This window comes from Salvelinus fontinalis, chromosome 31 (genome assembly GCF_029448725.1).
Source record: "Salvelinus fontinalis isolate EN_2023a chromosome 31, ASM2944872v1, whole genome shotgun sequence".
Taxonomy (NCBI): Eukaryota; Metazoa; Chordata; class Actinopteri; order Salmoniformes; family Salmonidae; genus Salvelinus; species Salvelinus fontinalis.
In genome coordinates this window covers 41,467,660-41,494,843 of record NC_074695.1, presented here as the reverse complement: position 1 = coordinate 41,494,843, position 27,184 = coordinate 41,467,660, and the positions used below count along the sequence as shown (strand labels likewise).

The window sequence follows — 27,184 nt, the reverse complement described above, 5'->3', positions numbered from 1 at the left end:
GTAAAATAAACTGGTGTGTGATTAAATAGTGGCTACGCCACATCATTTGACTCATAAAATGTACATAAATGTCCTTTAATATTTGTACCTTTTCGTGTGGAAATGTATGGAAGCAAATTCATGCCAAAACAAATGACATTACATCTATAGAGGAAATGTGTTCGATAGTGAAAAATAAATCAATCTATGTGGTACTTTATTGTTCACATTCTGACAATAAGAAAATGCTTCAAAGATAATATGAAAATAGCAATTCTTATTTTGTAACTTCTTCTACAGGGTGATGGTACAAACAGCTAGAGCGTAGTCCTAAGAGCTAACGGGGATGTTTGCCTAAATAGTAGCTCATTTTACTGCAGGCAACACCGCAATTCAATACAATAAAATCACCATTTAACATAATATAATGGGAACTTAATTATTGTGCTAACATCCTTCCGTCAATATGCTAAGCTAACCTCAAAACAAATCTAGTACTAAAGTGTGCGTTCGTTGAACTGACAAAAATAAACTCTACACAATGATATGAAGAGTAACAAGTTGCTCTTTTCTGAGGTAGTCAACGGTCACGTTCCAGGCCGACTACATTGGAGACAGGTGCATTGCATCAACCAATGGTGGCATGTTACGTCATCGACTGCATCAGATTGCTATATCATATGATGTGGTTGGCAGATGTCTTAAAACACCTATCCAGGTGTTGTGAGATCTGGCAGACATCTGCAATGTAGTCAGTCTGGAATGCGGCAAACAAGTATAAAATAAACATGGGCGTGGAACAGAGATCTACATATCAGGATAGGATATAATACATGAGAACTGGTAAAAGAGACAATGTTCAAGGAGGAGATGTTATACAACATTTTCCGTACTGCTTGTTACACTTCTTGTTATATTTTTAGATTACACCGGTGACAGAATATGGCAGAAAAAAATAACATATACTATAATAGTATAGAGGTAGAAAGAATATGGGTCAATTAATATCACTGTATGTTGTATCAACAACAACAAAAAAGCAACTAGATTCATAAAACCTACATTTTCACTTTAGATCTAATGGCACAACTCAGAGCCAAAGTAAATTGGAAAGATATAGACCTACCCTAACCCCACAGGACATCATTCTGTTTAGCTGTTCATCTAGGAGAGCATGTTGTTGAGGTAAAAGGAACAAAAAAAAATTTAAGACATCAATTCTCTCCTTTCATAATGTCATAAGTGCTTTAACACAGTCGAGAGTAGACATCCAAGAGGCACAACAGTAGCATTTTTTAAGACATCGGTGTGACATTTCACTGAATACAGGATACAGTCAATGATATGCAGTAATATGAAACCCATTTCAGTAAAACTCTCTAAAGAGGTGTTTGCCAAACCTCTCGAGTACCCCCTGCCATTCCACTTATTTGGTTTATACCAGAACAAGCACAGCTAATTTAAATGGTCAACTTAAACAGTAAGGCCTGGGAAGGTGTGGTATATGGCCAATATACCACGGTTAAAGGCTGATCTTATACACGACCCAATAAGGAGTGCTTGGATACAGCCATTAGCTATGGTATATTGGCCATTTACCACAAACCCCTGAGGTGCCTTAATGCTATTATAAACTGGTTACCAACGTAATTAGAGCAGTAAATAAATGTGTCATACCCGTGGAATACGGTCTGATATACCACCGCTTTCAGCCAATCAACATTTAGGGCTCAAACCACCCAGTTTATAATAATAATCCAGCCCTTGATTACTTGAACCAGTGTGCTAATACTGTCTGGAACAGACCAAATAAGTGGAATGGGGTACTGGGAAGAGGAAACTTCTTCAAAGGAACTTAAAAATTAAACGTGTCTAGTTTTTATATAAATAAGCATTACATGATGACACAAAAGTACAATGTTAAGCAAACTGCTGTTATATATCTAGCATAACCATTGTCATCAAAGTAAATCACATTGTTGAATAAAAAAAATCTAGATGAGTGGCAGGTGTCATGAGGCACTTATGTCCACATTGTATAGACCTGACGCGATCTTTCCAAAGTGCAACCACTTGGCCTATTTCTAACAGGTTTCAGTAAAACAACATTTGGGTTGCTAAAAGACACTCCCTATTCTCCTTCTGCTCAAGTTTATTTTAATCGGATGAGGTAATACTGATGAGGTGGTTCATTGTGTTCAACGTCATAATGGAAATTATTGCCACCGAAAGCTTAATGAGCATCGTTTTTAAAGACTGAAAAGTAATGCAAATTTTTTTTTTTATGCAAGCACATTGAAAGCATATACACCACATGACGAAAAGTATGTGGACATCTGCTGTCTGGAACAGTTGACCGGGGAAGCTCTAGCAGGGCAGACATTTGACAAACTGACTTGTTGGAAAGGTGGAATCCTATGACAGTGCCACATTGAAAGTCACTGAGCTCTTCAGTAAGGCCATTCTACTGCCAATGTTTGTCTATGGAGATTGTATGACTGTGTGCTCGATTCTATAAACCTGTCTGCAACAGGTGTGGCGGAAATAGCCCAATACACTGATTTGAAGGGTGTCCACATACTTTTGTATATATAGTGTATGTATCACTTGTGTATTCTGGTCATTTTAGACCAGGGATGGGCAACTGACCTGCGGATCAATGCACCAATGCATCAATGCACAAATTTGTAGAATTGCATGAAATGTGTTATAAAATTGCTAAATCTTCACTCTGCCCCATTGCAAAATGTGTTAACTTTAAAACATAATCCACCCCCCCCCCCCCCACCCCCCTGTCAAGAGGGAGACAACAAAATTTCACTTGCCCATACCTGTTCTAAACACTCATATTGTATCGGAGGCTTTATTCATGACTATTTGAAGTGTCCCTTGGCCTGGTGTTAGGTCACGTCGATCACATGGTATCAGGCTGCTCACTGTTGAAAGGCCTGGTAGTAGCGAGGTAGGGAGGTGGAAGTGCTCATTCCAGGGTTGCTGAACCCCTGAGGTAACTGGTTGTTGTTGTGGGTTCCGGGGCCCTGGGGTGCGTGCAGTTGTGGAGGCTGCAGGAAGGTAAGGCCTCCTGGGGCCTGAGAAGGCAGGGGACTGGAGGAGGGCGGCACAGTGGAGGTGGAGCTAGAGGGGTAGCCAATCACCAGACCTCCCATACTCATATGAGCACTGTAAGGAGGCAGGCCGAACGGCAGGAAGCTCAGGAGAGGACCCAGGTCCATGTTAGCAGCGCATGACAGCTCGGCCGAGGAGAGAGCGGGGCTCCTGGACAGAATGTGGGGGTCCCCGGCCCCTGGCCCACCCTGGGCTTCTGAGAGCACCTCCCTCTGAGGGGAGGAGGAGGTAGAGGAGGAGGCTGCGGTCAGGTGTGGGGGCAGCCCACTCTGCAGGTCCATGAGAAAGCTCTCCGTGTCAGGGTGGGGGTATGAGGTAGATCCATGCTGGTACCTGGGCATGTGGCCATAAGGCTGCTGTTGCTGGGGGGGGTGGTGGTGGGAATGGGGATGGGGAGCGGGGTCCGGCATTTGGCGGCCCATCCCCATGGCCGCGGACAGGGAAACCTGCATGAGGGAGTGGTGGTGGTGGCCCATGCCTGGATTGGACATGGTCTGCAGGGGGTAGCTGCTGTACATGTCCATGGGGAAGGTCTCTATGGGCTCCTTTGAGGGGGGCCCCATGCCACATGACAGCGGACTCTGCTCCTCCTTTACGGGGCCAGGTGTGGTGGGGGCAGGTGTGGCTGTGGGGGTGGTGGGTGTGGCCTCCTGGACGTGGCTCTTCTTCAGGTGGCGTGTCAGATGGTCCCTGCGGCCAAAGCGCTGGGCACAGCGCGGGCACAGGAAGTCCCGGCGGCCCGTGTGAACCACAGCGTGGCGCCGCACATCCTTGCGGGTGTAGAAGCGTCGGTCGCAACGCTCGCACGAATACTTCCTCTCCCTGATGGCGTCGGTGGCACCCTCCAGTGGCTGAGGCCTGTCGGTGTGGCTCCCTAGCTGCTCCAGCAGGGTGAGCTCCCCCTCCTGGAAATGGAGCTCCCCAGAGAGGGAGCTAGGGGTGTGGGTGGCCAGAAGGTGGCGCCGGTAGCCCAGCTGAGTGCTGTACTGTTTGCCACACTCCTGGCATTGGAACACCTGCCTGTTGGCGTCATGGGCCTGCAGGTGGCTTTTCAGGTGCTCCTTCTGTTGGAACATCTTCTAGCAGAGGGAACGGCACTGGGTCTTCTGCAGAGGACAACGGGCCATAAGCCTGAGCAGACTCATGGGATATTTTAAGAGAGGACCTTCAAACTTGACAACCTTGGCTGCACCCTTAATGGAGAGTGGGGTGTTGAGTGCTGCTGAATGCTGTTAGTGGAGTGTTTCGTATTCTCTCCAGGCGAGGGTCTGTCCGCCTGTCTCCTTTTCCAGTGCAAGCTTCTATCAGATGGGGTGGTTCTGCAGCAGCAGCTGCCATAGCAACCCAATAGGGCCTGGGCGATGAAAGGAGAGGAGTCAAACACTCAGCCGTTAAAGCTCGGACTGGATGTGTATGAGCGTACCTGAGCTTGTGTGAGTTGTATGTGTGTGTGTGTGTGTCTCTCCAGAGGGTAATTCTTGGGTAAGTTGTGTGGTTCTTCTCCAGGTCTCATCCAGCCACACCAGCCAGAAAAGCGATTGAATGCGAGTGGCAGTTCTGCATGATTACAGCCCTATATATAAGCACAAATAAGCACAGATCAGCCTATAGTTGTTGTAAGATGAAATTACCCACAGTCAAGCTGGGGCCTGACACACCCCATGTATAGGACCCACCCAAAGCAATGCACTTGACATTAAGTTGCCCCTATACCTGTGTAATAACCAAAGACATATGTCATTGGTAGTAACACTGTAATTACATAGTACTTCTGTAATTACTTTGAAATTGTAATGTAATGGAGTTGAGCGGTTTTTGCAATTACACAGGTGAAAAAAGTAAAACTGTCTGAATAAGTTGAAGTTCAGGATTTAGTACAACTATGGTTATAATTGTGCAAGTGCTGCAGATCAGTGCCCTCTTGTGGAAATTTGGTGGCATGATGAGCCAAGGTTTTCTACAAACTACAAAACCGTCTCTGATCTCAACACAATGTAAAACAAGGTATGTTATTAACACTTGAAAACCAATCAAGTGTCTAAATACAACGAACATATGGTTAATCATCAACTCCAGCTGCTCAACCTGTATATGATCTTTAATGATGTGTTTCAGAAATGTGTTTTTTAAACGACTATCTAATTCACGCAACGCTAGTCAATTAGAATATAGAGTAAACAGAAAACTCAATAAATGGGACTAGCTAATGTGATTCATGATCGAAAAAAACGTAATGGTGGCACGTAGTGCGAAGATAAGGACGAACATTAAAAAATACTTTTTTAACACTTTTGTAATCTGAACATTTGGTGAGAGCCAGCGGAACAGTTAAGCTTTTCATTATTACAGATAGTAATTAAGTAATTAACAGAAATAGACATATTGCACTACTATTTGAAAACTGCAAAAGAAATTCAGCAAGTTCATGTCACGAAGTTGCTCGGCATGAGTCGATTTTTACTATCAGGCTGGCAGACTTATATTTGGGACTTTTCTGTTAAAAATTGGCGTAAACGTACCTTTAAAACTTTCGGTATTCGGTTCTTGTTCCTTTTCTCTGAGATATTTTGTAAAACTATTTTATTATTTTCAGGGCCTGGGTTTTCCAGTGCAGCGCTGGAGTTTCAGAGCGCGTGCATTATGGGAGTGTGACGTCAGACACACCGCTTTGACAAACTTTTGCAGTGGTTGCTAAATACGGTTCACCAACACTGATTGACCTAGTATGCAATACTATACTTCATATTAAACTTGAACACTTATGACAATATGGGCCCCATATCATGATACTATATAAGAAGAGAAGATGATGGAGGGAGCTCATCTTTTCCATCTGATTTGCTGGTCAAAATCTGGTAATACTACCTAAATCCATGTTGCTAACAGTTCCTCGATGAAGAACTTTGTTTAACTGTTAGCAACATGGATTTAGGTTGCATTAGTTGTGGAGTAAGTTTGCATAGTCTACTGTTCAAGTTTTTGTAATTTTATTCTATAACGTATAGCTTCCAACTATATCACCATGTCAATCTCACAAACTCTCTGTCCAGGTTTGCATTCATAGTTCCATCTACAAATGTGACATTTCCTTAGCCCCATCCCTCAGTTTACAAAACAATGTGTCAGGATCAGGCTGTTGAAAATACAGGTTATATCTATTTTATTAAGGTGAATATAAGTGTTTTAATGTGGATGTTCTCTGTGTGACTTCGTTTTGGGACACGGACAATCATAATTATTAGTACTCTATGTATTATAGACTATAATCAGTTTGGTATCAGAACGCATTTGTTGTAAACACTGCAGCATTATGTTCCCGTATTTGAGTAGTTAAAGAGTAGACTATGAGTACAATTTTGGAATTTACGTTATTGTTTATCGAAACGTGGTATCTGATTTTAGATTCTTCCATATTTTTTATTCAGGTAGATCTCTAGCAGGTTACATGTTGTCGCCATTGTGGCTCATTTTGCAGATAGTAGAGCCACAATGCCTTGTTCTCCGTCATTTCCTTCCCACTGGCGTTGGTTTGTAGCAGAGTGGCTAGATAGAGAGGGGGTGGGGAGAGTTGTTTTGTGTTGCGTTCCTGCAGTGTGTTTGACCCTTGACCTCGTTGTTGTGTTCTCTCCGCCTTGCATTCCAAAGTGAGGTTTTCCTGCAGCAGATGTAGCTTCAACAGACGAGAGGCGCTCGTAGCTGCTAGGGTTCGCTCGTTACTGCGCTCCCCGTACGTTTTTACTAGATAGCTTCTCATTAGCCTTCTGTCGCGTTACAGTGCAATAGAGTAGAACAACAATAGTTTATATAAATGAATTAGCTCAACAAGGGACGTGCCTACCGAGCACAGGACGAGCGAGAAAACGAGCAACTGCGTGGTGGGAAGGCTAAGTTAGCGAAACGGAGAGAAACCGCTCAGCTAACGTAGCTTGCTAGTTCGGGGTTTCCTGACCCATTGAAGCTATCGCAACTGCTGCTGGAGGAGCAACTGAGAGAGGATAGCTAGCTACTAGAGGGAGGAAATGAAGGACAAACAGAAGAGAAAGAAGGAACGCACGTGGGCTGAGGCGGCTCGCATGGTAATATACTACTAATTATTAGTTGTAATTTTGTAATGTACTGACAGCCCCTGTGTGACAGGGTAGACGAACAACTGTCGGTAACCGAACAAAGATTGTTCCCGAGTCTGGTATGTCTGGTTGGCACTGCACGCAGCCCGCTAACGCTAGCTGGCAGGGAGTGCTCCAACATTAAATTGCCAACATGTTAACAATGGAATAAATACATGCATTGAGCCCCTAATAACGAAATACCGTTTTTTATTCTCTTGATTTGCCATTCCGCGTGTGGCTGTGGCTAAACGAACCCTCATTGTTGACAGGCGCATAGCTAGCTGGCTAACGTTAAGGGGTACGTCTGCCTTCCCGTTTGACCCTTTGTTTGCTAGCTAGCATAACTCACTGTATTAGCAAGTTAACGTTAGCCAGACTACCACCATTTATTGAACATGTAACTACATATATATTTCCTAGTTAACCACCAAAACTGTTTCCCAGCTGACGTGTATTACACTAACGTTAGCTGTTCGTATTTTAACACATTTAGCCAGGCCCCTCTGTGGCTGGAGTCAACAAGGGTCAGGGGGGCATAACGTTAACGTTTCCACCCCCCGTTTAGCTAATGTTAGGTAACTAGGTGGCAGCTAGCTACAACCATATAAAGATGGATAAAGCCGTCTTTATGTAGCCATCACCATAGTTTTGGATAGCTAACCTGGTGCATGCGTGCAAATGTTTTTATGTAGCCATGTTGATAAATAAGCCAGATAAGAAGTAGCTTGTAGGCTACTGTAATGGTATACAAATCATGGCTGTGTTTTTGTGTACTGCAAATCCTCAATGTTGCTTTTCTACTGTAGCACCAATGTTACACTAGTGAATACACCCGTATGTTATACCAGGGAAAATAATCCCTAGCTAGGGCTAACAGTGAGGATATGTGAAGAACAGCAACAACCTCCGCATAATCAAAACAGTTGTGAGAATGTGTTAAAGTTCAGTCAGATCTACAAGAGCCATGGACCAATGAGACGCGGGTGCTGGACCATAGATGGAAACAAAAGTCTGAGCCTTTTGGGTAAACACGGGTAAATAATGTGTGGAAATGCACCACAGACAGTGTTTTTCTATGATTAGTGCTGTTTGGGACGTCCTTACCTAACCTTAACCCGTACTTAACCATTTAAAATTCTAGATTTGTCAATTACTTTTTCGGCCATGGTTTCATCTGCTACAATACACACTATTCTCTGTGCTTTGTAGAGGGGTCTAAATATCCAGGTCTACTAAATGAGGCAAATAAAATTAATTTATATTGAATAAGAAAGTGTTTGGTGTGTGTGAGAAAGAGAGAGAGAAAAGGGATACATGACTGGGAATGTCATGAGGTTGTTCATGTCATGCCACTCAGAATTGACTTTATGCTGAGCAGCATGATCAGGCCCTACATTAGTTATGCAGAGCCCTAACACAGTGCACATTTACTGCTATAAACAGTCTCCATCTGGCAAAAGTCCATTAATTTCAATGGGAGGCAGTCCACTCTTCTGCGACTGCCAGGCGAGGCTGCGTTGCATTGCCGAGAGCTGCCCAGTGACACGAGCCTACCATACGAGCTAAATAACTTAGCTCACTTCGAGGCAAGTAACACTGAAACATGTGTGAGAGCATCAGCTGTTCCGGAAGACTGTGATCACGCTCTCCGTAGCCGATGTGAGTAAGACCTTCAAACAGGTCAACATTCACAAGGCCGCTGGGCCAGACGGATTACCAGGACGTGTACTCCGAGCATGCGCTGACCAAATGTCTTCACTGACATTTTCAACTTCTCCCTGTCTGAGTCTGTAATACCTACATGTTTCAAGCAGACCACCATAGTCCCTGTGCCCAAGATCACTAAGGTAACCTGCCTAAATGACTACCAACCTGTAGCACTCACGTCTGTACCCATGAAATGCATTGAAAGGCTGGTCATGACTCACATCAACACCATTATCCCAGAAACCCTAGGCCCCCTTCAATTTGTATACCGCACCAACAGATCCACAGATGATGCAATCTCTATTGCACTCCACACTGCCCATTCCCACCTGGACAAAAGGAACACCTATGTGAGAATGCTATTCATTGACTACAGCTCAGTGTTGAACACCATAGTGCCCTCAAAGCTCATCATTAAGCTAAGGACCCTGGGACTAAACACCTCCCTCTGCAACTGGATCCTGGACTTCCTGACAACACATCCGCCACACTGATCCTCAACACGGTGCTTTGTCCCCCCCCTGTACTTCCTGTTCACCCATGACTGCACGGCCAGGCACGACTCCAACACCATCATTACGTTTGCTGATGACACAACAGTGGTAGGCCTGATCACAACAACAATGAGACCGCTTATAGGGAGGAGGTCAGAGACCTGGAGACCTGATGATTTTTGACTACAGGAAAGGGAGGACCGAGCACTCCCCCATTCTCATCGGCGGGCTGTAGTGGAGCGGGTTGAGAGCTTAAAATTTCTTGGTGTCCACATCACCAACAAACTAACATGGTCCAAGCACACCAAGACAGTTGTGAAGAGGGCACGACCAAACCTATTCCCCCTCGGGAGACTGAAATGATTTGGTATGGGTCCTCAGATCCTCAGTGTTTTACAGCTGCACCATCGAGAGCATCCTGACCGGGGCCAAGCTGACCGGCGCCAAATCTAGGTCCAAGAGGCTTCTAAACAGCTTATACCCCCAAGCCATCAGACTTCCCAGGCTATTTGCATAGCCCCCCCCCCACACCCCAGAACGCTGCTGCTACTCTCTGTTATTATCTATGCATAGTCACTTTAATAACTCTACCTACATGTACATAATTACCTCAACATTGGTGCCCCTCGTACATTGACTCTGTACCAGTACACCCTGTATATAGCCCCGCTATTGTTATTTACTGCTGCTCTTTAATTATTTGTTGTTCTTATCGCTTAATTTTTTAGGGATTTTCTTGAAACTGCATTGTTGGTTAAGGGCTTGTAAGCAAGCATTTCACTAAGGTCTACACCTGTTTTATTCTGCGCATGTGACAAATAGAATTTCATATCAGTATCATTGGTGCTTCTTGAGGATCTTGAACTGGATGCAGTTAATGACGCATTTAATTTTATTCAGTTCACAATGCTATAAATCCTACCGTGTTTTATATTGTACATGCATACTGCAGATGCGTTATAGCTCAACTTCAGCTCATTTCTCCTTCCTTAATATGGGTGTGGAAGTTCCTTAGATGCACAGGCCTGCATTTTAGGATGTGGCTCTGTTCAGTTGCCAGACCCTATTTTACTGTTCTGTGCCTATCTGCATCCCTGCACGCCATGGAAGTGCTACAAAGCTCTGTGCCATTTTTGGTTTTGACTGTGCGGAGAATGCATATTTATAAGCTACGGCCCATGTGTCACTGCCGATCCTTGTGGAGAATGTGTAGCTTTTGGGAGCATAAACAATATGTATAGGCTGAGACTAATAACAGGAGTCCAGTGTGTTCTGAAACTTGTGCTATGCCATGCTAGGTTTGTGTGTAAAATAAGCATGTTCAAACTAAGTACTTTTGTCATTCACTGAGGCATACAGAAATGACTGACCAATTAGTGTCACAAGACAAACAGAGGCTGGAAACACAGAAATACATTGCACGCTCACACATTCAGATAGATGGGAATGGGCAGTGGACACATGGTTGTATCTTCAACAAGATAGGGGCACACACTTTACCAGTTCCAAATATATATATATATATATAACTGAGCAGGTTATTTTATTTCTCCACAGATTGCAGAGAACCCTGATAGGTCTATCTTATTGACCATCTGGCCCCTGGTTCCTCAGGGACTGTTTTCTATTTTTAAATTTTCTTCTGGGACAAGGACAAGAGAAATGTTACATTGATTGCCACATGTCATAGCATTCTGTTATTCACCAATGACTCACCTAATCATGGAGCATACTGTTTCTCTATTGGGATCTGCATCTTTAGGGTGCGTGCGTGGTTGGTGAAGTGCTTGGAGGCTTTGTCTGCTTGTCTCTCCCTGACCAAAATACCCTTCCTCTCCGTTCCATTTCCTGCTTGTATGTCCTTGGGTTCATTTGAAGCAGCGCTCTACTACCCAGTCTGTATTATGTATTGTTCCTTCTCATGCATCCTGTCATGGCGACACGCGGAGAGGCGCTGGATCGATCTCACAATCCCAAGCACCTATCTGTCTCTGGTCTTTTCATCTTCAGCATTGCAATTAATCAATAATTCACTGTATTTTTAAGTGAGTGGAGATGGCTGTTAGCCCAGTAACCTGTGGTTTATATAGTGATGTCACTTTAGAAAAAATATTAAGCTACATCGCCTGATAGATATGAATTGGTTCACCTAGAGTGATGGACCTAGTTGTGGGTTTATTGTGTTGTGTACTATTTGTGTCTTAGCGTATTGCTTCAATTTCCACTTTCTGCTGACAAAGCTTGAGTGGTTAACTCAGGTGTTTTAAGCGTTTTAATAAATGCTTTTTAAAGTTTTAGGCACTGCCTTTCTGAGTCTTCCATTCTTGAGGTATGGAGTTCACGTTTTGTTTCTATTTTGCACCCGATATTTCTGAAGCTTCTGTATTCACTTTTTGGATGTATGGTACAGATTTATAGTTAGCCTCTATGAATGGGTTAGCTTTCTCCTAACTACCTATAGCACCTATTGAAGATGGTATCTTCTGGCCGGGGGAGTTTTGTTTAGAGCCCTGATGCTCATTCTGAACGTTAAAACACAAAGCTTGCATTACGGTTTTGGAAACATAAGGAACGTCTCTTTCAACATCGAAGTCATTTTAATAAAGGTAAAATTACAACACACCTTTTTATAAGGTTAGTGTTTCCACACAGCCATATCTCCATGTTGCAGCGCTTGTTTAAGGAAGATGTAGACGGACACCTGTGCTAATTGGCTATCTAGCATGCTCTGATCACCTGTGTGTCAGCGTAAATGGAGAGGAAGTGTAGTTCGTCAACTGGAGGCACACAAAGCATATGGATCCGTGTTAATCTGCTACAGTAAGTGTATCTTTTTATTTGAAAGTTTCTTTCTTGCTGATATGAAAGATAAGGAGAATATCAGCATATATCAGTTTCGAAAACCGTTTCGCAAGCGAGGCTGTCCCCGACTATTTATTTTTTACCTTGGTCAACCGATTTTTGTCTGTTTCTTTCGACCAATCGATTGGTCAACATTTTTATATGCGCATCTTTCCATATATAGATACATCCGGTGTCTTAGTCAAATCAACTAGCAGTGCGTTTAAAGCATCAGACAAGCTCAGTGTTTGAAATAGTTAAGACACACATGACTAGAGGAAGTCCGACCGCAATTGATTTGATTGTGTTGGGCCGGACTCAGACGTGCTGACAACCTCCCACAAGTTGGATTGGCTTGATGGGCACTTATGTACCATATGGTCAAGCTGCTCCCACAACAGCTCAATAGGGTTGAGATCCGGTGACTGTGCTGGCCACTCCATTATAGATAGAATACCAGCTGACTGCTTCTTCCCTAAATAGTTTGAAGCTGTGCTTTGGGTCATTGTCCTGTTGTAGGAGGAAATTGGCTCCAATTAAGTGCTGTCCACAGGGTATGCCATGGTGTAGCAAAATGGAGTGATAGATCCATTTTACCCTGTACATATCTCCCACTTTACCACCACCAAAGCACCCCAGACCATCACATTGCCTCCAGACAGATGGCGGCAAGCATCTTTTCATTTTTTCTGCGTCTCACGAATGTTCTTTGTGATCCGAACACCTCAAACTTAGATTAGTCTGTCCATAACACTTTTTTCCAATCTTCCTCTGTCCAGTGTCTGTTCTTTTGCCCGTCTTAATCTTTTCTTTTTATTGGCCGGTCTGTGAGATGGCTTTTTCTTTGCAACGCTGCCTAGAAGGCCAGCACCCCGGAGTCGCCTCTTCACTGTTGACGTCGAGACTGGTGTTTTGCAGGTACTATTTAATGAAGCTGCCAGTTGAGGAGTAATGAGGCGTCTGTTTCTCAAACTAGACACTCTAACCTACAAATGCAACATTAACAATGTCTACACTGTATCTCTGATAAATTGTTTATTTTAATGGACAAAAAATTGGCTTTTTTCAAAAACAAGCACATTTCTTAGTGACCCAACTTCTGAATGGTAGTGTACAATTTCAGTAACATGTCTTAGAGTGATGGACTGTGCCATCCCCACGGCCTCCACAATGGTTCAGTCCACTCAGACAGGTGTCTTATACGACGTTATTTGCAAAATATTTTTACTACTGCTCGGCTAAAGAAATCTCGGTCGACCAACAGCCTATCTACTAAACAATCGACCAGTCGAATAAATGGTCAGTCCTAGTTCACACGCAGCCAACCGTGAGCGACGCTAACCTAACCACCTTTTTCGAGAGCTATGATTAGGCCCAACTCTCAAATGTTCTGTGTGTGCTCTAACATGTTCATTATTTATTGTAATGTATTTTTCAGGTTCTAGAGAACTTCTCTGATGCCCCCATGACGCCCAAGCAGATCCTGCATGTTATCCAGACCAAGGGACTCAAGGAAATGAGGTAAACAACCACACACCCACACCTTTTAATTAACGCACATCTCTACTGTAATATGTAACGTATGTACAAGGATAATATCGCTCGTTTTATGTCAAATAAGTCTAACTCACTTTTAAATTTTTCACCATTCCCCCATGATCTCTACCCGGTCGGATACACAATGTGTTCCACAAAAACAGAAGGTGAGATGGCACAATAACAAAGGGACAATATTGTTATTATTTTTTTTGTTGCGCTGTCTCTTTGCATACCATAGTATTACCTTGCAAGTTCACATTTTTTGTCTGTCTCTCACACTTGTGCTGCTTCTCACACTCATCTCCTCCGCTCTTTTCTATCCATAAGTGGCACGGCCCCTCTGGCCTGTCTGGTGACCATGCTGCACTCCCAGGTGAGGGGGGACCGAGTAAAGAACAGCATCTTCTTCAAGCTTCCTGGCAGGATGAGTCTGTTCACTTTAAAGGTATGGAACAAGCCCACTCCATTCACCAAATCTCGTGAACATGCGCACACACAACTCTTATCCCTACCCATTATAAACGTCATACAAACCTCTACCTAGAATGCACATGCACACACGTTTCTGATAGGAGTCACTTTTCTGACTCTCCCTCTGCAGAAGAACGCTCTGCAGTGGACCAAGAGTTCGACAGAGGCGGAGACAGCGGACACCACTACACAGGCTACCGCTTCCACTGCAACAGCAGGGCCAACGGAAGGGGGGGAGCAAGAGAGCTGTGACTCCATGGAAACGATTGCGGCCAGCGGAGAGAATGACGGTGTGTATGGTCATGATCACCACATGCTTTTATCATCAGATATAATGTAGTGGAGGGTTAATGTACACAAATTGTTTTTTTATTCCCTTTTTTATTTATTTTTAATTTTTATATATTTTTTTTTACATCTACTGTAAATTAGTGTTAGAGTTCACATTACTTGCCTCTAGTGCTGTCACAATACCAGATTTTGTTTTAGGGCTTACTTTTACCATAGCCTATACATAATCCAATAAGCATTATCAGCTGTAGCCCAACCGATGCAGCATAATGGCTAAATAAATAGGCTGAAGCACAGGATTGCATATATGCATACCCCATTGGTCTAATCATTAGCTGGATCCCAAACTCTAAACATGATCTTGTTACTAGTTAGCAACTTATTGATGACTTTTTAATGTCCCCATAAACACAGTGAATATAATGTAGGTGTCTGTTAGAATTGTCCAGTGTTACATTTAGCCCCAGTCTCCCCTATGCACTCGCTGTGAATTGAGGAGCGCTAGCACACCTAACCATCCTGATGTACTCCGTTTTTAAACTGTGCCGTTTGCGCTCATTTTTAGGAGTTGTGGTAGCGATCGAAAGCTGGGATTCCCTTTTTTTTTTTTTATAAACAAAGGCCATCAAAACTTCTTTCAAATGTGTTTTCCCCACGATTGCATTAAGCAATGTTGTGCATCATTGACTGCTTATGGCACGCACAACAACAAGCTGACTAGGTAAATAGGTCAACTATTCCACTATGAGGTTATCTGATTTGCTGTTCGTTACTCATCTTTTTCAGGCAAATTACTAGACTGTCAGTATACGACATGAGACACATTTGACAGAAGAACCGAAAGTAACACATTGGAGTTATGGACCGTTTTACAAGTTTGGTTACAACAAGTAACCTGACTCACTGCCCATTTTCTCAACCACCGTTTACTGTTTATCCACCATTTTGTTTTTACCACTACATCCCTGGTCTTTATTAAGCCCAAAAATCAAATGCTATTTAATTACTGTGACTGGTCTGTTCAAAGGTGCTTTCGAAACAACACCGGAATATGTATTGTGATAAAGGCGGAAGGAGCATGCCCACGAGAGTGCTTTTTGAACAAAAACTGGAAATCAGAGACAGCCCCCCCCCCCCCCTCTCTTAAGCATGTGTTTGTTGCCATGGTTACAGGCACACATGACACTGCCATCCCTGGCCTAGATCTGTGTGTTTGTCTGTGTGCTTTTTTTTTTAAATAAGAGAAGCATTTATTGTTTATTTGTATGGGAGCTGCTGTTTATGCGAGTCGCTGAATGCATGGCTGAAAAATTCTAGATGATAAACGCACCATCACCAATTGTGATAACGGAAACCGAAACGTGTGAAAAGCCTTCTAGTCAGTGTATGTGATCCATGGACCATTTGTTATCAACTATGCCAGTTGGAACCCAGTAAAGAGTAACAATTTTGATATCTGACCATACCCTTCTCTGCCCCCCCCCCCCCCCCCCAGCGTCAGTAGATGAGAGCTCGTCCAGTGCGTCCTGCTCCACAGAGCCCCAGACCAGGCTGAGTAGGTCTGGAGTCTCTGGACAGGTGCGCTCCGAGGCCCAGGCACAGACCCGACTAAGCCGATCCAGACAGGTATGTTTTACCCCCCACCCCCCCTGAAGAGGTTTGGATATGATGTATAAGAAATAATTGCGTATTGAAGATCCCCTTTATCTCTGACTTGGTGATAACATCAGTCTTAGCATTCTATTACCTCTCACCATGTCCCCTGCTCTCCTTTGCTGCAGTCGGGCAGACAGAGGAAGAAGGCTGTGATGATGCCGCGCGTGGTCCTCACTCCACTCAAGGTCAATGGTGACCACGTCCCATCAGGTTAGCACTGCTCTCTACTAGTCCCTTTGCTACCCTAACTCCATCTCTCTGTGCCCACACACACACTTCCTGGGCAGCAAATTGTGGTAGCATTACACACCAACACCTTTTGAGTCATATTCCTACGGTGGTCTTGGACCATTTCTCACCCAGCATTGGCCTCTGCTCCTTTTACCAGTCTTGTCATTTATATGTTGCCTATTTACTGTTGCAGCAGCATTCTTAGACAGTAACCTCTGAGCTCTTCAAGTTCCTCAGCAAACTTGGGGTTTAACAAACACCCGTCTGAATGGCCTTCAAACTGTTTTCTCATTAGTACAATCTATGGGAAGAGTGTAGAAATGGCTGGTGTTCCTGCAGGTGCCGTGTTGACAAATGTCACCACAGCACCACCAAAAGATGACCTGTATGCTCTAGTGTTGAGCGATTTTACAATTGGATCGACTATCAACGACGTTTGACAGCCATCGTTGATCTTGATGTCACAAATGATGGTTTGAATTGGAGTCTGGCGGTGGACAAGAGCGCAGCGCAGTGAGCACACAGCAGGGTGACTTGCCAAATGGCCCATTCCCTATTTGCCATGGCATAAATGTTCAATACATATGTGGTAGTTAGACTATTAACATATTGCAAGAGAACAATGCAAATTGTAGAAAGAGCGGAGAGCACCAAAGCAGCGCATAATGTCAGATGGGGCCTAACATCCTGTCTAGATTGGGTGTGCGCCATTGCGTGCATGTTGATTTTGTACATCCACACCAGGTGTGATCCAGACACACAGGTTGAAATATCAAAAGGAACTCTGAATCAACTATGTTAATTTGGAGACAGGTCGAAACACATGAAACATTCATGAACATTTAGCTAGCTTGCTGTTGCTAGCTCATTTGTCCTGGGATATAAACATAGGTTTGTTATTTTACCTGAAATGCATAAGGTCCTTTTTTCCCCCTGGGTCTTTGTAGAATTTTGAGTTTCACAAAATTGTATGTTCTCTTCACCAACAATTAATCCACTGAGAAAAGGGGAAACATAGTTTGTTTCTAGTAATCTCTTCGCCTTCAGTAGCAGTAGTTGTCTTCTTCTGTGGACTTTTGTCGATTGGCAACCAACTTTAAGGTGCATTACCACCGACTGGAGTGTGGACCTCAGCTCATCTTTCCTATAACATTCTTAATAACACTTGAATGAACATGGCTTAAGCTTTTAAACTAATAGGCCTATTAGGATATGCCGTTTACCTGTACAAATCCTAAATATAGACCTACATGTTAAAAAATAAATCAAAGTAGCCTTAACAAAATACTAAAATAAAAAAGCAGAAATATTCTGTTTTTTTTTTAATAAGATGCATCTGGATTTGAATATAGGCTACATTTTTTTTTATTAAATGAAAACCATTAGGTCTAGTTGTTTTTTACCATGTCTCAAGCCTACCTAAAGGTTTCTGGCAATGTTTACCTTTTCTAGTGAACTCAGGTTTGTGGTCTGTCAGTCTTTTGCCCTAATAATCTTTTTGCCAATGCTGCAAGTGACTTCGTCAGGTCTGCTGACTCACCTTTATCATTTGGCCTGAAACCGAAGAACTTCCAACTTGGTGTCGACATGCTTTTCTTTCCCACCAAGTCACCATCGTTTTTCCCCGGGATTTAGCTTAATTAAGCTATACTATTGAAATCCTGTCACTTTTTTTACTGTCGGAAAGTATCCCTATGGAAGAAACTACACTTGATATGCTATAATTAAGCAACAAGGCCTGAGGTGTGGTATATGGTCAATATACCACGGCTCTGGGCTGTTATGTATGAGTGCCTGGACACAACCCTTAGCCGCTGTATATTGGCCATATATCACAAACCCCCAAGGTGCCTTATTGCTATTATAAACTGGTTACCAACATAATTAGAGCAGTAAAAATAGATGTTTTGTCATCCATGTAGTATACGGTCTGATATACCACGGCTGTCAGCCAATCAGCATTCAGGGCTCGACCCACCCAGTTTATAATATACTTTTTTTTAAAGGTAGGCTAATATAACTGATATCTATGTATTTTTATGTACAAGAGAATCATAGCCCTACCAATTTGAAAATCATTCTGCAGCCTAGACTAGATAAAATAACTAGGCCTCACAATGTGTCCTTAATATTGCGTTCTCTCCTCCGTGCGCAAAATAATGTGCGATCAAATCGTAGATCAACGATGTTTGGACAGGACGATGGGACGATGTGTCATTCCAGACATCGCCCAACCCTAGTGAGCTGCTCATGTTTGACTGTGCTCCTCATGTGTACACCCAGAGTATTTCTCTCATTCTGAGGTTCCCCAGAAAATCCTCCCCTCTTGTGGTTCTGTCAGTCTCTGCGTGCAGAATAACCTTCCCTTGCCCTCACTGTCTGAGTGCAATTTCCAATATCTGTCCTCCCTCCTTTCTGTGTGTACCTGGAATATCAGTCCCTCCCTTCTGCCTTACGTTTAGCTGCCCAGTAAACCTGATTTGCTCTGTATGAGAGAGGGTGAGGTGAGCACTTTCTCAGATGTCTGCTGCACCCTACCCCCCCACCCTCCTCTCTTGTGTTTGTGGGCCTGGGTAACTGCTCCTCTTGCTTTATGTGCTGCTCACCCCTCCCAACCCCCCATCCCACCCGTGCTATTGGCTCTGCTGTCCCCCCTTTTGGATTGTCTGCCTGACCCGCCCACCCCCGCTTGTAAGCCCCCCCCTTACACACGTGATGGGAGTGTCTCACCAGGCTCCCCCTCCTCCCCACCTCTCCCCTTCAGGAGCAGCGGGGAGGCGCAGGGAAGGCTCTAGGGGGGGTCCAGGCCCCACGCTCCGTGCCCGCCCTGAACTGGCTAGCTGGAAACGCCCCCAGCACTTCAAGAGCATTCGTGGCCACCACTCAGGTACAGGGGTTAGACCCGGGTATAATCACCCCCAACCAACATCCGCCTCAGTAACTACAAAGGCCAAACCCCTCTCTCCCCCTCAGTCTACCCAATTATCAAACCCTAAACAATTAGCAACCCAACCCATTTGTGGAAGCTTAGTCTGTTGGACTGTGGTTGAATTCAACAAAAAAAATCTCACTTCATTGACTGTCCCATTTTTATTTAGTCCAATTTAGCGGGGGGGGGGGGGGGGGGGCGGGTTCAGCTGTGAAGCATTTTTTTTCTCTCCCATCATTGTTCAGGACACCTTTGGCAGAGAGATATGCCTGATGGAACCTGAACTGTAAACAGCTTGACAAATCTTTATCTTATGACTTGAATTTAGCTATCACAAAGGAAAAGGCCAAACATCATAGTCTGGATATAGAACACCATCTGTAGAACTATTAGATTTATATAGACGTTGCGCAGGTCAGCCGTCTACAAATAAGCACCAAACGTGGACAGGGTGATTTGGTAGCTAACTAATGGTACACTGGTCTCTAACATTGTCAGGATTGCATTGGTCGCTAATGCTAACAGGCAGTGCTTTGCAGGTTGCTAACTGAATGCCAGGGTCGGCTAGCTATCCCAACACTAGCCATCCGGCCAGGACTTACTTAACCGCTCACTGACTGACAGCTGTTGTGGTTGTGTTGGCTGCTAAGCTAAACACCTACTGTGCTGCTGCTGGCTCTTAACTGGAGTTGTGCTGGCTGGCAATGGAATGGCCACGCTGTGCTTGCTGTTGGTTGAATGAATGTGTTTAAACCCAGGGTTGGATAGCATTAGCCACTTGCTAACCCGTGCAGGCCTATGGGTTGTGTTTGTCTGCAGGGCCCATGAAGAGGAGCCGAGGTGGGGTGGAGGTGGACTTTGAGACGCCTGGCTCCATCCTGGTCAACACAAACATCAGGGCCCTCATCAACATGCGCACCTTCTCTGCCTTCCCAGCCCAGTACCAACAGCAACTCCTGCAGCTCCTCCCTGAAGTTGACCGCCAGGTGAGTGCGCACGCTCAGAATTGATCATTATACTCATAATTTATAACGGTTAGGGACAGTTTTCCCTAGAATAAAAAGCGTTTTCAATGGAGATTCCCTATTGGAGCGTGCCTTTTATTCCAGCCCATACTGTCTCGTAATTTCTGTGCCATATTGTTTTTTGGTATTTCTCTGTTCAACAACGTCTGGAATGTAACCCAGTATGTTCTGTCTTCCCTCTTCTCTAGGTGGGACCTGACGGTCTGGCTCGCCTCAGTAACTCAGCTCTCAACAATGAATTCTTCACTCACGCCTCCCAGAGCTGGAAGGAAAGGCTCGCTGAGGGTTAGTACCTACCTGTAGTTAGTTATAATATACATAGATAATGTGATTGAGGGGGTTATTGACTGGCTACACATATAGTGAACGCCTTCCCTTCAGGGTTTAATTGGCTAACAATTTATTTGACCAGGAACATTTCCAGAAATAACACGGTGTAAAATAATAACTCAAATCAAAATGTATTGGTCACATACACATGGTTAGCAGATGTTATTGCGAGTGAAGTAAAATGCTTGTGCTTCTAGCTCCGACAGTGCAGTAATATCTAACAAGTAATCTAACAATTCCACAATTACTACCTAATACACACAAATCTAAGTAAAGGGATGGACTATATACATATAAATATATGGATGACCGAGCGGCATAGGCAAGATGCAATAGATGGTATAAAATACAGTATATACAAATGGGATGAGTAATGCAAGATATGTAAAGATTATTAAAGTGACTAGGGATCTATTTATTAAAGTGGCCAATGATTTCAAGTCTGTATGTAGCAGCAGCCTCTCTGTTTGCTAGTGAGGGCTATTTAACAGTCTGTTGGCCTTGAGAGAGAAGCAATTTTTCAGTCTCTCGGTCCCAGCTTTGATGCACTTGTACTGACCTCGCCTTCTGGATGGTAGCGGGGTGAACAGGCAGTGGCTCGGGTGGTTGTTGTCCTTGATGATCTTTTTGGCCTTCCTGTGCCAACAGATGCTGTAGGTGTCCTGAAGGGCAGGTAGTTTGCCCCCGGTGATGCGTTGTGCAGACCGCACCACCCTCTGGAGAGCCCTGTGGTTGTGGGCGGTGCAGTTGCCGTACCAGGCGGTGATACAGCCCGACAAGATGCTCTCAATTGTGCATCTGTAAAAGTCTGAGGGTTTTAGGTGACAAGCCAAATTTCTTCAGCCTCCTGAGATGCTCCACTGCTGTTCCGTTGATGTGGATAGGGGGGGGCGCTCCTTTTGCTGTTTCCTGAAGTCCACGATCATCTCCTTTGTTTTGTTGCCGTTGAGTGAGAGGTTGTTTCCCTGACACCACCCCCCTATAGGCTGTCTCGTTGTTGTTTGTGATCAAGCCTACTACTGTTGTCGTCTGCAAACTTGACGATTGAGTTGGAGGCGTGCATGGCCACGCAGTCATGGGTGAACAGGGAGTACGGGAGGGGGCAGAGCACACACCCTTGTGGGGCCCCAGTGTTGAGGATCAGTGAAGTGGAGATGTTGTTTCCTACCTTCACCTCCTGGGGGCGCCCCGTCAGGAAGTCCAGGATCCAATTGTACAGGGTGGGGTTCAGACCCAGGGCCTCAAGCTTAATGATGAACTTGGAGGGTACTATGGTGTTCAATGCTGAGCTGTAGTCAATGAACAGCATTCTTACATGGGTATTCCTCTTGTCCAGATGGGATAGGGCAGTGTGCAGTGTGATGGCGATTGCATCGTCTGTGGACGTATTGGGGCGGTATGCAAATAAAGTGGGTCTAGGGTGGCAGGTAACTCTCTTGGGAATTCAGTACCAGAAAGTGCCCATTGATACTACAACATTGTTTCCCCTGGTATTTACTAGGAAGCTATCAGTCAATACACAAATGCATGTATTATTTAAAACACTATAGCCAGATACCTGTGGATTAATCTTGTCCAATATTGTTTGATCTACTCAGGGGAGTTCACTCACGAGATGCAGGTGCGATTTCGCCAGGAGATGGAGAAAGAGAAGAAAGTGGAGGCATGGAAGGAGAAGTTCTTTGAGGAGTACCACGGTCAAAAGTAAGTCTCCTGAACACCCCCTGTCACATCGGTATTTTTTAAGCTCGCTCTTATTCCGTGGACCATTTTAGAAAATTACTTTAATTATTTCAATTGGGTGAAAGTGTCTTATAAATGGTATATACTCTGTGCACTAACGTTGTGATCTATGGCTGCAGGTCTGGCCTGACCCGGGAAGAGTCTCTGAAGTTGACGATGAGTGAAGAGGCCGATGCTGCCGCCAGCGTCCTGGAGAGTGAGGTGGCATCTGTGGCTGCAGGAACGCCCAAGCGCCGTGGTGTGGGCAGGCGGCGACGGGACGGCAGGATGAGACGGCGAACGCGTGCAGACTTGAGACGCAGGGCGCGACGCACCCTCTGCAAGACCAACTCCCCCGCCATGCAGACCACCGAGCAGCCGGAGGGCACACTCACTCTAGACGCTGTTGCCTCTGTCTCTGCGCCCTCGCCCGTCCCAGAGGCCACCATGGTGCAGGGAGAGGTGGTGCTACAGGCCGAATCTGGACTGGAGACCCCGGCCCAGTCTGCCTCCCTAGAGCCCACGCCCTGCCCTTCCCCTGTGCCCACGCCCCTGTCTGTGACCGTGCCTGAGCCTGAGCCCACCCCGACCCCCAGTCCCAGCCCCAGCCCTGCATCTGTCAGTGCCACCGACGAGCCTGAAGTCATTGCCCGCCTGCTCCCCGAAGAGCCTGCACCTGCCATCGCCTCAACCTCCTCTCCCTCCTCCTCGTCCTCCTCCTCCTCCTCATCCTCCTCCCCTTCCTCCTCTCCCTCCTCGACCTCCGAGAGGCAGGGGGCGTTCACCGCCGGCTTGGACTCTTCTTCCTCTTCCTCCTCCTCCACGGCCGCCGCCACCGCCGATCCACTGGACGATGGGGCCTCTGTGGTCACCTCGGTCACGGGGGGAACGGCCACCAGCAGCCAGGAGAGCAGCCCTGCAGCCAGCCCCGCCCCCACCCCCACTGCCGCCACCTCCACCCAGACCAAGGAGCAGAAGAGGAGGCCAGACGAGACCCAGGCCTTCTCCAGCTTCCCCGAGAAGAGGCCGCGAATAGAAGATCGTCAGTCCTTTCGTACCACAATCGACGGGGTCCACACGGAAAAGCCGCAGCCGACAGCAGAGGAGCCCAAGGTCCCACCTATCCGGGTATGAAGTCACCATTTGTAATTGTAAGTCTTTATTGTGACTGTAGTGGTGCAGTGGCAGGCACCCAATTCCCTAAGACCTGGAGTCCACAATCTGTAAAGTAAGTTTGATTATTTTGTGATTTCTGTCTCCACAAAACATTTCAAATCAACTTGACAAAGACCAACTTCTTTCTCTGAAGATGGTAAATCAATAGAGATGATTGACTCTGGGTTTCGGTGTGAGATTATTAGCCAAGCAATGCATGCTAATGTCCTGTATATGGCCTTGGTAAATTCCCTATTTGATATGCTTTCCTTGTCTCTGTCCCTCCAGATTCAACTCTCCAGAATCAAACCGCCCTGGGTCAAAGGGCCGCCAACCTACCAGATCTGTCCCCGCATTGTGCCCCCCGGCGAGGGCTTGCGGCGCACGGGGACGGGGGCGCGCACCCTGGCGGACATCAAAGCTCGCGCCCAGCAGGCCCGGGCCCAGCGCGAGGCCGCTGCTGCTGTTGCAGCCACTGGGGACGGGCCAGGGCCCGGCGGGGGCAGGGCTGGTTCTGGGCTACCGGATCGCAGCAGTGGAAGACGAACTCGAGAGCACCCAGGACCCGTCGAGCCAGGAGGAGGAGGAGGAGGAGCAGGAGGCGTGGAGGAGCAGGGATCGCCTGCGGGCTCTCATCCGCCTGGAACACAACTACAGCTGTCCAATGTAGAGCCCTCCTCTACCCCCACCCCCCACACAGCTGCTTCATCCCCCTCCCTGTCTACCTCCTCCAACCCCTCCCTGTCCTCTTCAGAGCCCCCGCAGACCCCCACTCCACCCCTACCCACCCAGGAGGAGCGGCTGGGGGAGCTGAGTGGGGAGGAAGGGGCTACACTAACACCACCACCAGTCAAAGGCACCACCAACGGACTCTCAGACAAGGCAGAGCTGCTGGAGTCTGTGTCCAGCCACCTCCAAGGGCAAAGCGAGGGGGCCGACTGTGACAGGACAACGACCCAAAGCGGTCCCTTGGCACCCACCTCCATCCCAGATTCTCTGCCCAGGTTCGGGGCCCAGGGAGTGGATGTGATCAGGTCCCTGGCTGGCACCGAGCAGGCCAGGGGGGGGGGAGGGGGTGTCATCCAGCATGGTTCCCACCACGTGGGTCCACAGGAGAACCCCCCCACCCCAGCTAGAGAGAGCCGCATCCAGGGCGAAAGGCAGCAGTCGGAGCCCCCGGGGAGGGAGAGAGAGACAGCCTCCCTCCCTCGTCTCCCACCCTCAGTCAGAGAGGACGACGCAGGGCTTCACAGCGACTCCACTGAGACGGCCTCCGACTGTGAGAACGAGAGCCAGGAGGAGGAGCCCCACCTGAGCACATGGCGCCACCACCTGCCCGCTCAGTGCAACGGCAACATCCAGCACCTCCAAAGGCTGTCTCAGAAGGCCCATGGCCAGCCTGTGATCTGCAGTCCCCCTTCACAGCAGAACCAGCAGCCGGTCATCCAGGCCCATGTGTCCAACCAGCACGGCCACAGCCAGACGGTCATCCAGCCCTGCTTCCCCAACGGCCTGCCCAACCAGAGTCTCTTGCAGCCGGGACAAAAGCCGCAGAATCCTGGACGCACTCCCCACCCAGACCAACAAGCTATCGCTGCGCCGCACCCCAAAGCCCAGAGGGGGCACAAAACAGACCCCATGGAAGACTACAAAGCATCTAGCCGGTGCTTGGCTGATGAGGACTGTAGGCTGGGGCTGAATCCCTCCCACACCGCTAGCTGCAAGAGGCTCCCTAGTTCAGCCCGGCCTGTGTCTACAGTGGAGGCCAACAACCCTCTGGTCACCCAGCTGCTCCAAGGCAGCCTCCCGCTGGAGAAAGTCCTGCCGCAGACGCACTCGGCTAGCAAGCTGGAGATCAACCGCCTGCCAGAGGGGCTTCAGTCAGGCCCCCAGTCCCAGCTCAGCCGGCAGCAGCAGACCAGGATCCCAGGCACTCGCTTCAGGGGTCCCCCAGAGTCTGGTACGATGGAGTCGCTGGTCCCCGAGTTGTCCTCTCAGAACCAGCAGAAGTCCCCTGCTGGCCGAGGAGGCTCCCCTGGAGCAGGCCGGAGCTTTGCGTCCTCTCCCCCAGGCACAGTACCCTCCCGCATGGCCTGCCTGCTGGAGGAGGCCTCCTCTCGGGCCACGGCCATGCAGCAGTATCTCTCCCAGCAGCCAGCTGGCGCCGTGCCCCCCGGGGCCGTGCCCGTCATTACATCCCTCTCTTCTTCGTCCTCTTCCTCCAGACGCAACTCCCAGGAGTCGGCCGTCATCAGAGAGTCTCCAGAGAGGCACCACAACTTCACTCAGCCGCGGACCACCCCGGATGCCCCATCGCCCCCGCACAGCAACTTCGGCCTCTCTGACGTTGTCCCCACCGTCAAGATCAACTGGCACCCTTCCAAACCCCACCCTCCACACCAACAGCAGCTCTCGCCTGTGAAGAGCGAGGTCACCTCCCGGCCCTCTTGCCAAACTCTTGCCAAAACCTCCCCCTCTGGCCCCATGGCAGGCGGTGGGCCAGGTGTGGTGGTCACCAAAAAGGAGGCAGTGAACTCTATGGACGGTTACCTGACTGGAGGAGGGGCTATGGAAGGACTGCTGAACATGGAGATGTCCTTAGCCCGCATGGCTAAGAAGGAGGCGCAGAGCAAAGCTCATTACTCATCTTCCCCCTCCCTCCCTTTCCAGCTCTACGGAAAGCTGCCTAAGCAGGGCGGCGTGGCGGTGCCCGGTTTTAGCTACACGGCCAACGTGTCTGTGGTGGACGGCAGCGGCTTCTCGAGGAGCATCGCTGACGGCGTCCTGCAGCTGCGTCAGCGCCACAGCGCTAGCCAGAGCGCCACACTCAGCATCCAGGCGTTCGCAGACAGCGCCGCTGAGGAAGTGGCGCTCAAGTGCTCGTGCCGCCTCAAGGCCATGATCATGTGCCAGGGCTGCGGGGCCTTCTGCCACGACGACTGCATCGGCCCCTCCAAACTGTGTGTCTCCTGTCTGGTGGTCAGATAGGAGCTTTCTCTGACGTTGCCACGGTGTTGGTGGTTTGATGTTATATGCTGTGCCACCTTCAGCATACCTGCTCCATGTATAAACTGTTAACTAACCTAACACACCCCGAACTTGAGAGAAACAAGGGTGTGGGACTTCAGGCTTTGACATGTACATAACCTTAGGAAGTGTTGCCTTGTATTATAAAATCGGTATGTATTTTTTGTTGCATATTTTTTCTAATGCCGTTATGTTGATGTAATTATTATTTTGTTATAATTATTAATATTGTGAATTTATTTGGCACGGTTGATTGTAAATTGTGCCTTTTTTATTCTTTCCTCAAAACATTTACCTCATCTTATCTTGACACACCTGTCATCAGTTCAGTGTGAAAATGGTGGCCGTTATTGTTTGTTTTCCTCTGGCCCTGCATGGAGGGCTTGGAGGGGGATTTGTTCTCGTCTCTTTCTTGCAAAGAAATATTTTTTTAATCATTAAAGCAAGCATAAATACATTGTTCCGTTTTTTTGTACGTGCTTTCATTCCATTTTTCCCTGCACAAAATCAAGTCTGTACTCTGCAAGCTAAGCACAGTATTCAAAATTAATA

General features: G+C 46.8%; 2 protein-coding genes across 5 annotated transcripts; one reads left to right on the top strand and one right to left on the bottom strand.

Moving 5' to 3' along the window:
• Positions 1-179: 179 nt before the first annotated feature.
• plagx (pleiomorphic adenoma gene X) lies at positions 180-5,753 on the bottom strand. The gene is made up of 2 exons (XM_055892708.1): positions 5,625-5,753; positions 180-4,678 (listed from the first exon to the last, which is right to left on the bottom strand). Exon 2 carries the CDS (start codon positions 4,179-4,181, stop codon positions 2,913-2,915), a length of 1,269 nt encoding a protein of 422 aa, XP_055748683.1. The 5' UTR covers positions 4,182-4,678; positions 5,625-5,753; the 3' UTR covers positions 180-2,912.
• On the top strand, positions 5,028-27,089 carry LOC129830264 (polycomb group protein ASXL1-like). Of its 4 annotated transcripts, none has more exons than XM_055892706.1 (12): positions 5,028-5,109; positions 13,695-13,777; positions 14,120-14,240; positions 14,397-14,556; positions 16,053-16,183; positions 16,339-16,423; positions 19,209-19,331; positions 20,193-20,359; positions 20,587-20,683; positions 22,327-22,432; positions 22,591-23,578; positions 23,894-27,089. In XM_055892706.1, the coding sequence occupies exons 2-12, from the start codon at positions 13,722-13,724 to the stop codon at positions 26,591-26,593; spliced, it is 4,734 nt and encodes a 1,577-aa protein (XP_055748681.1). In that variant the 5' UTR covers positions 5,028-5,109; positions 13,695-13,721; the 3' UTR covers positions 26,594-27,089. The 4 variants fall into 4 exon arrangements, with proteins under 4 accessions (XP_055748681.1, XP_055748678.1, XP_055748682.1 ...); XM_055892703.1 differs by lacking the exon at positions 5,028-5,109 and adding an exon at positions 5,822-7,181; XM_055892704.1 differs by lacking the exon at positions 5,028-5,109 and adding an exon at positions 7,212-13,174.
• Positions 27,090-27,184: the final 95 nt, after the last annotated feature.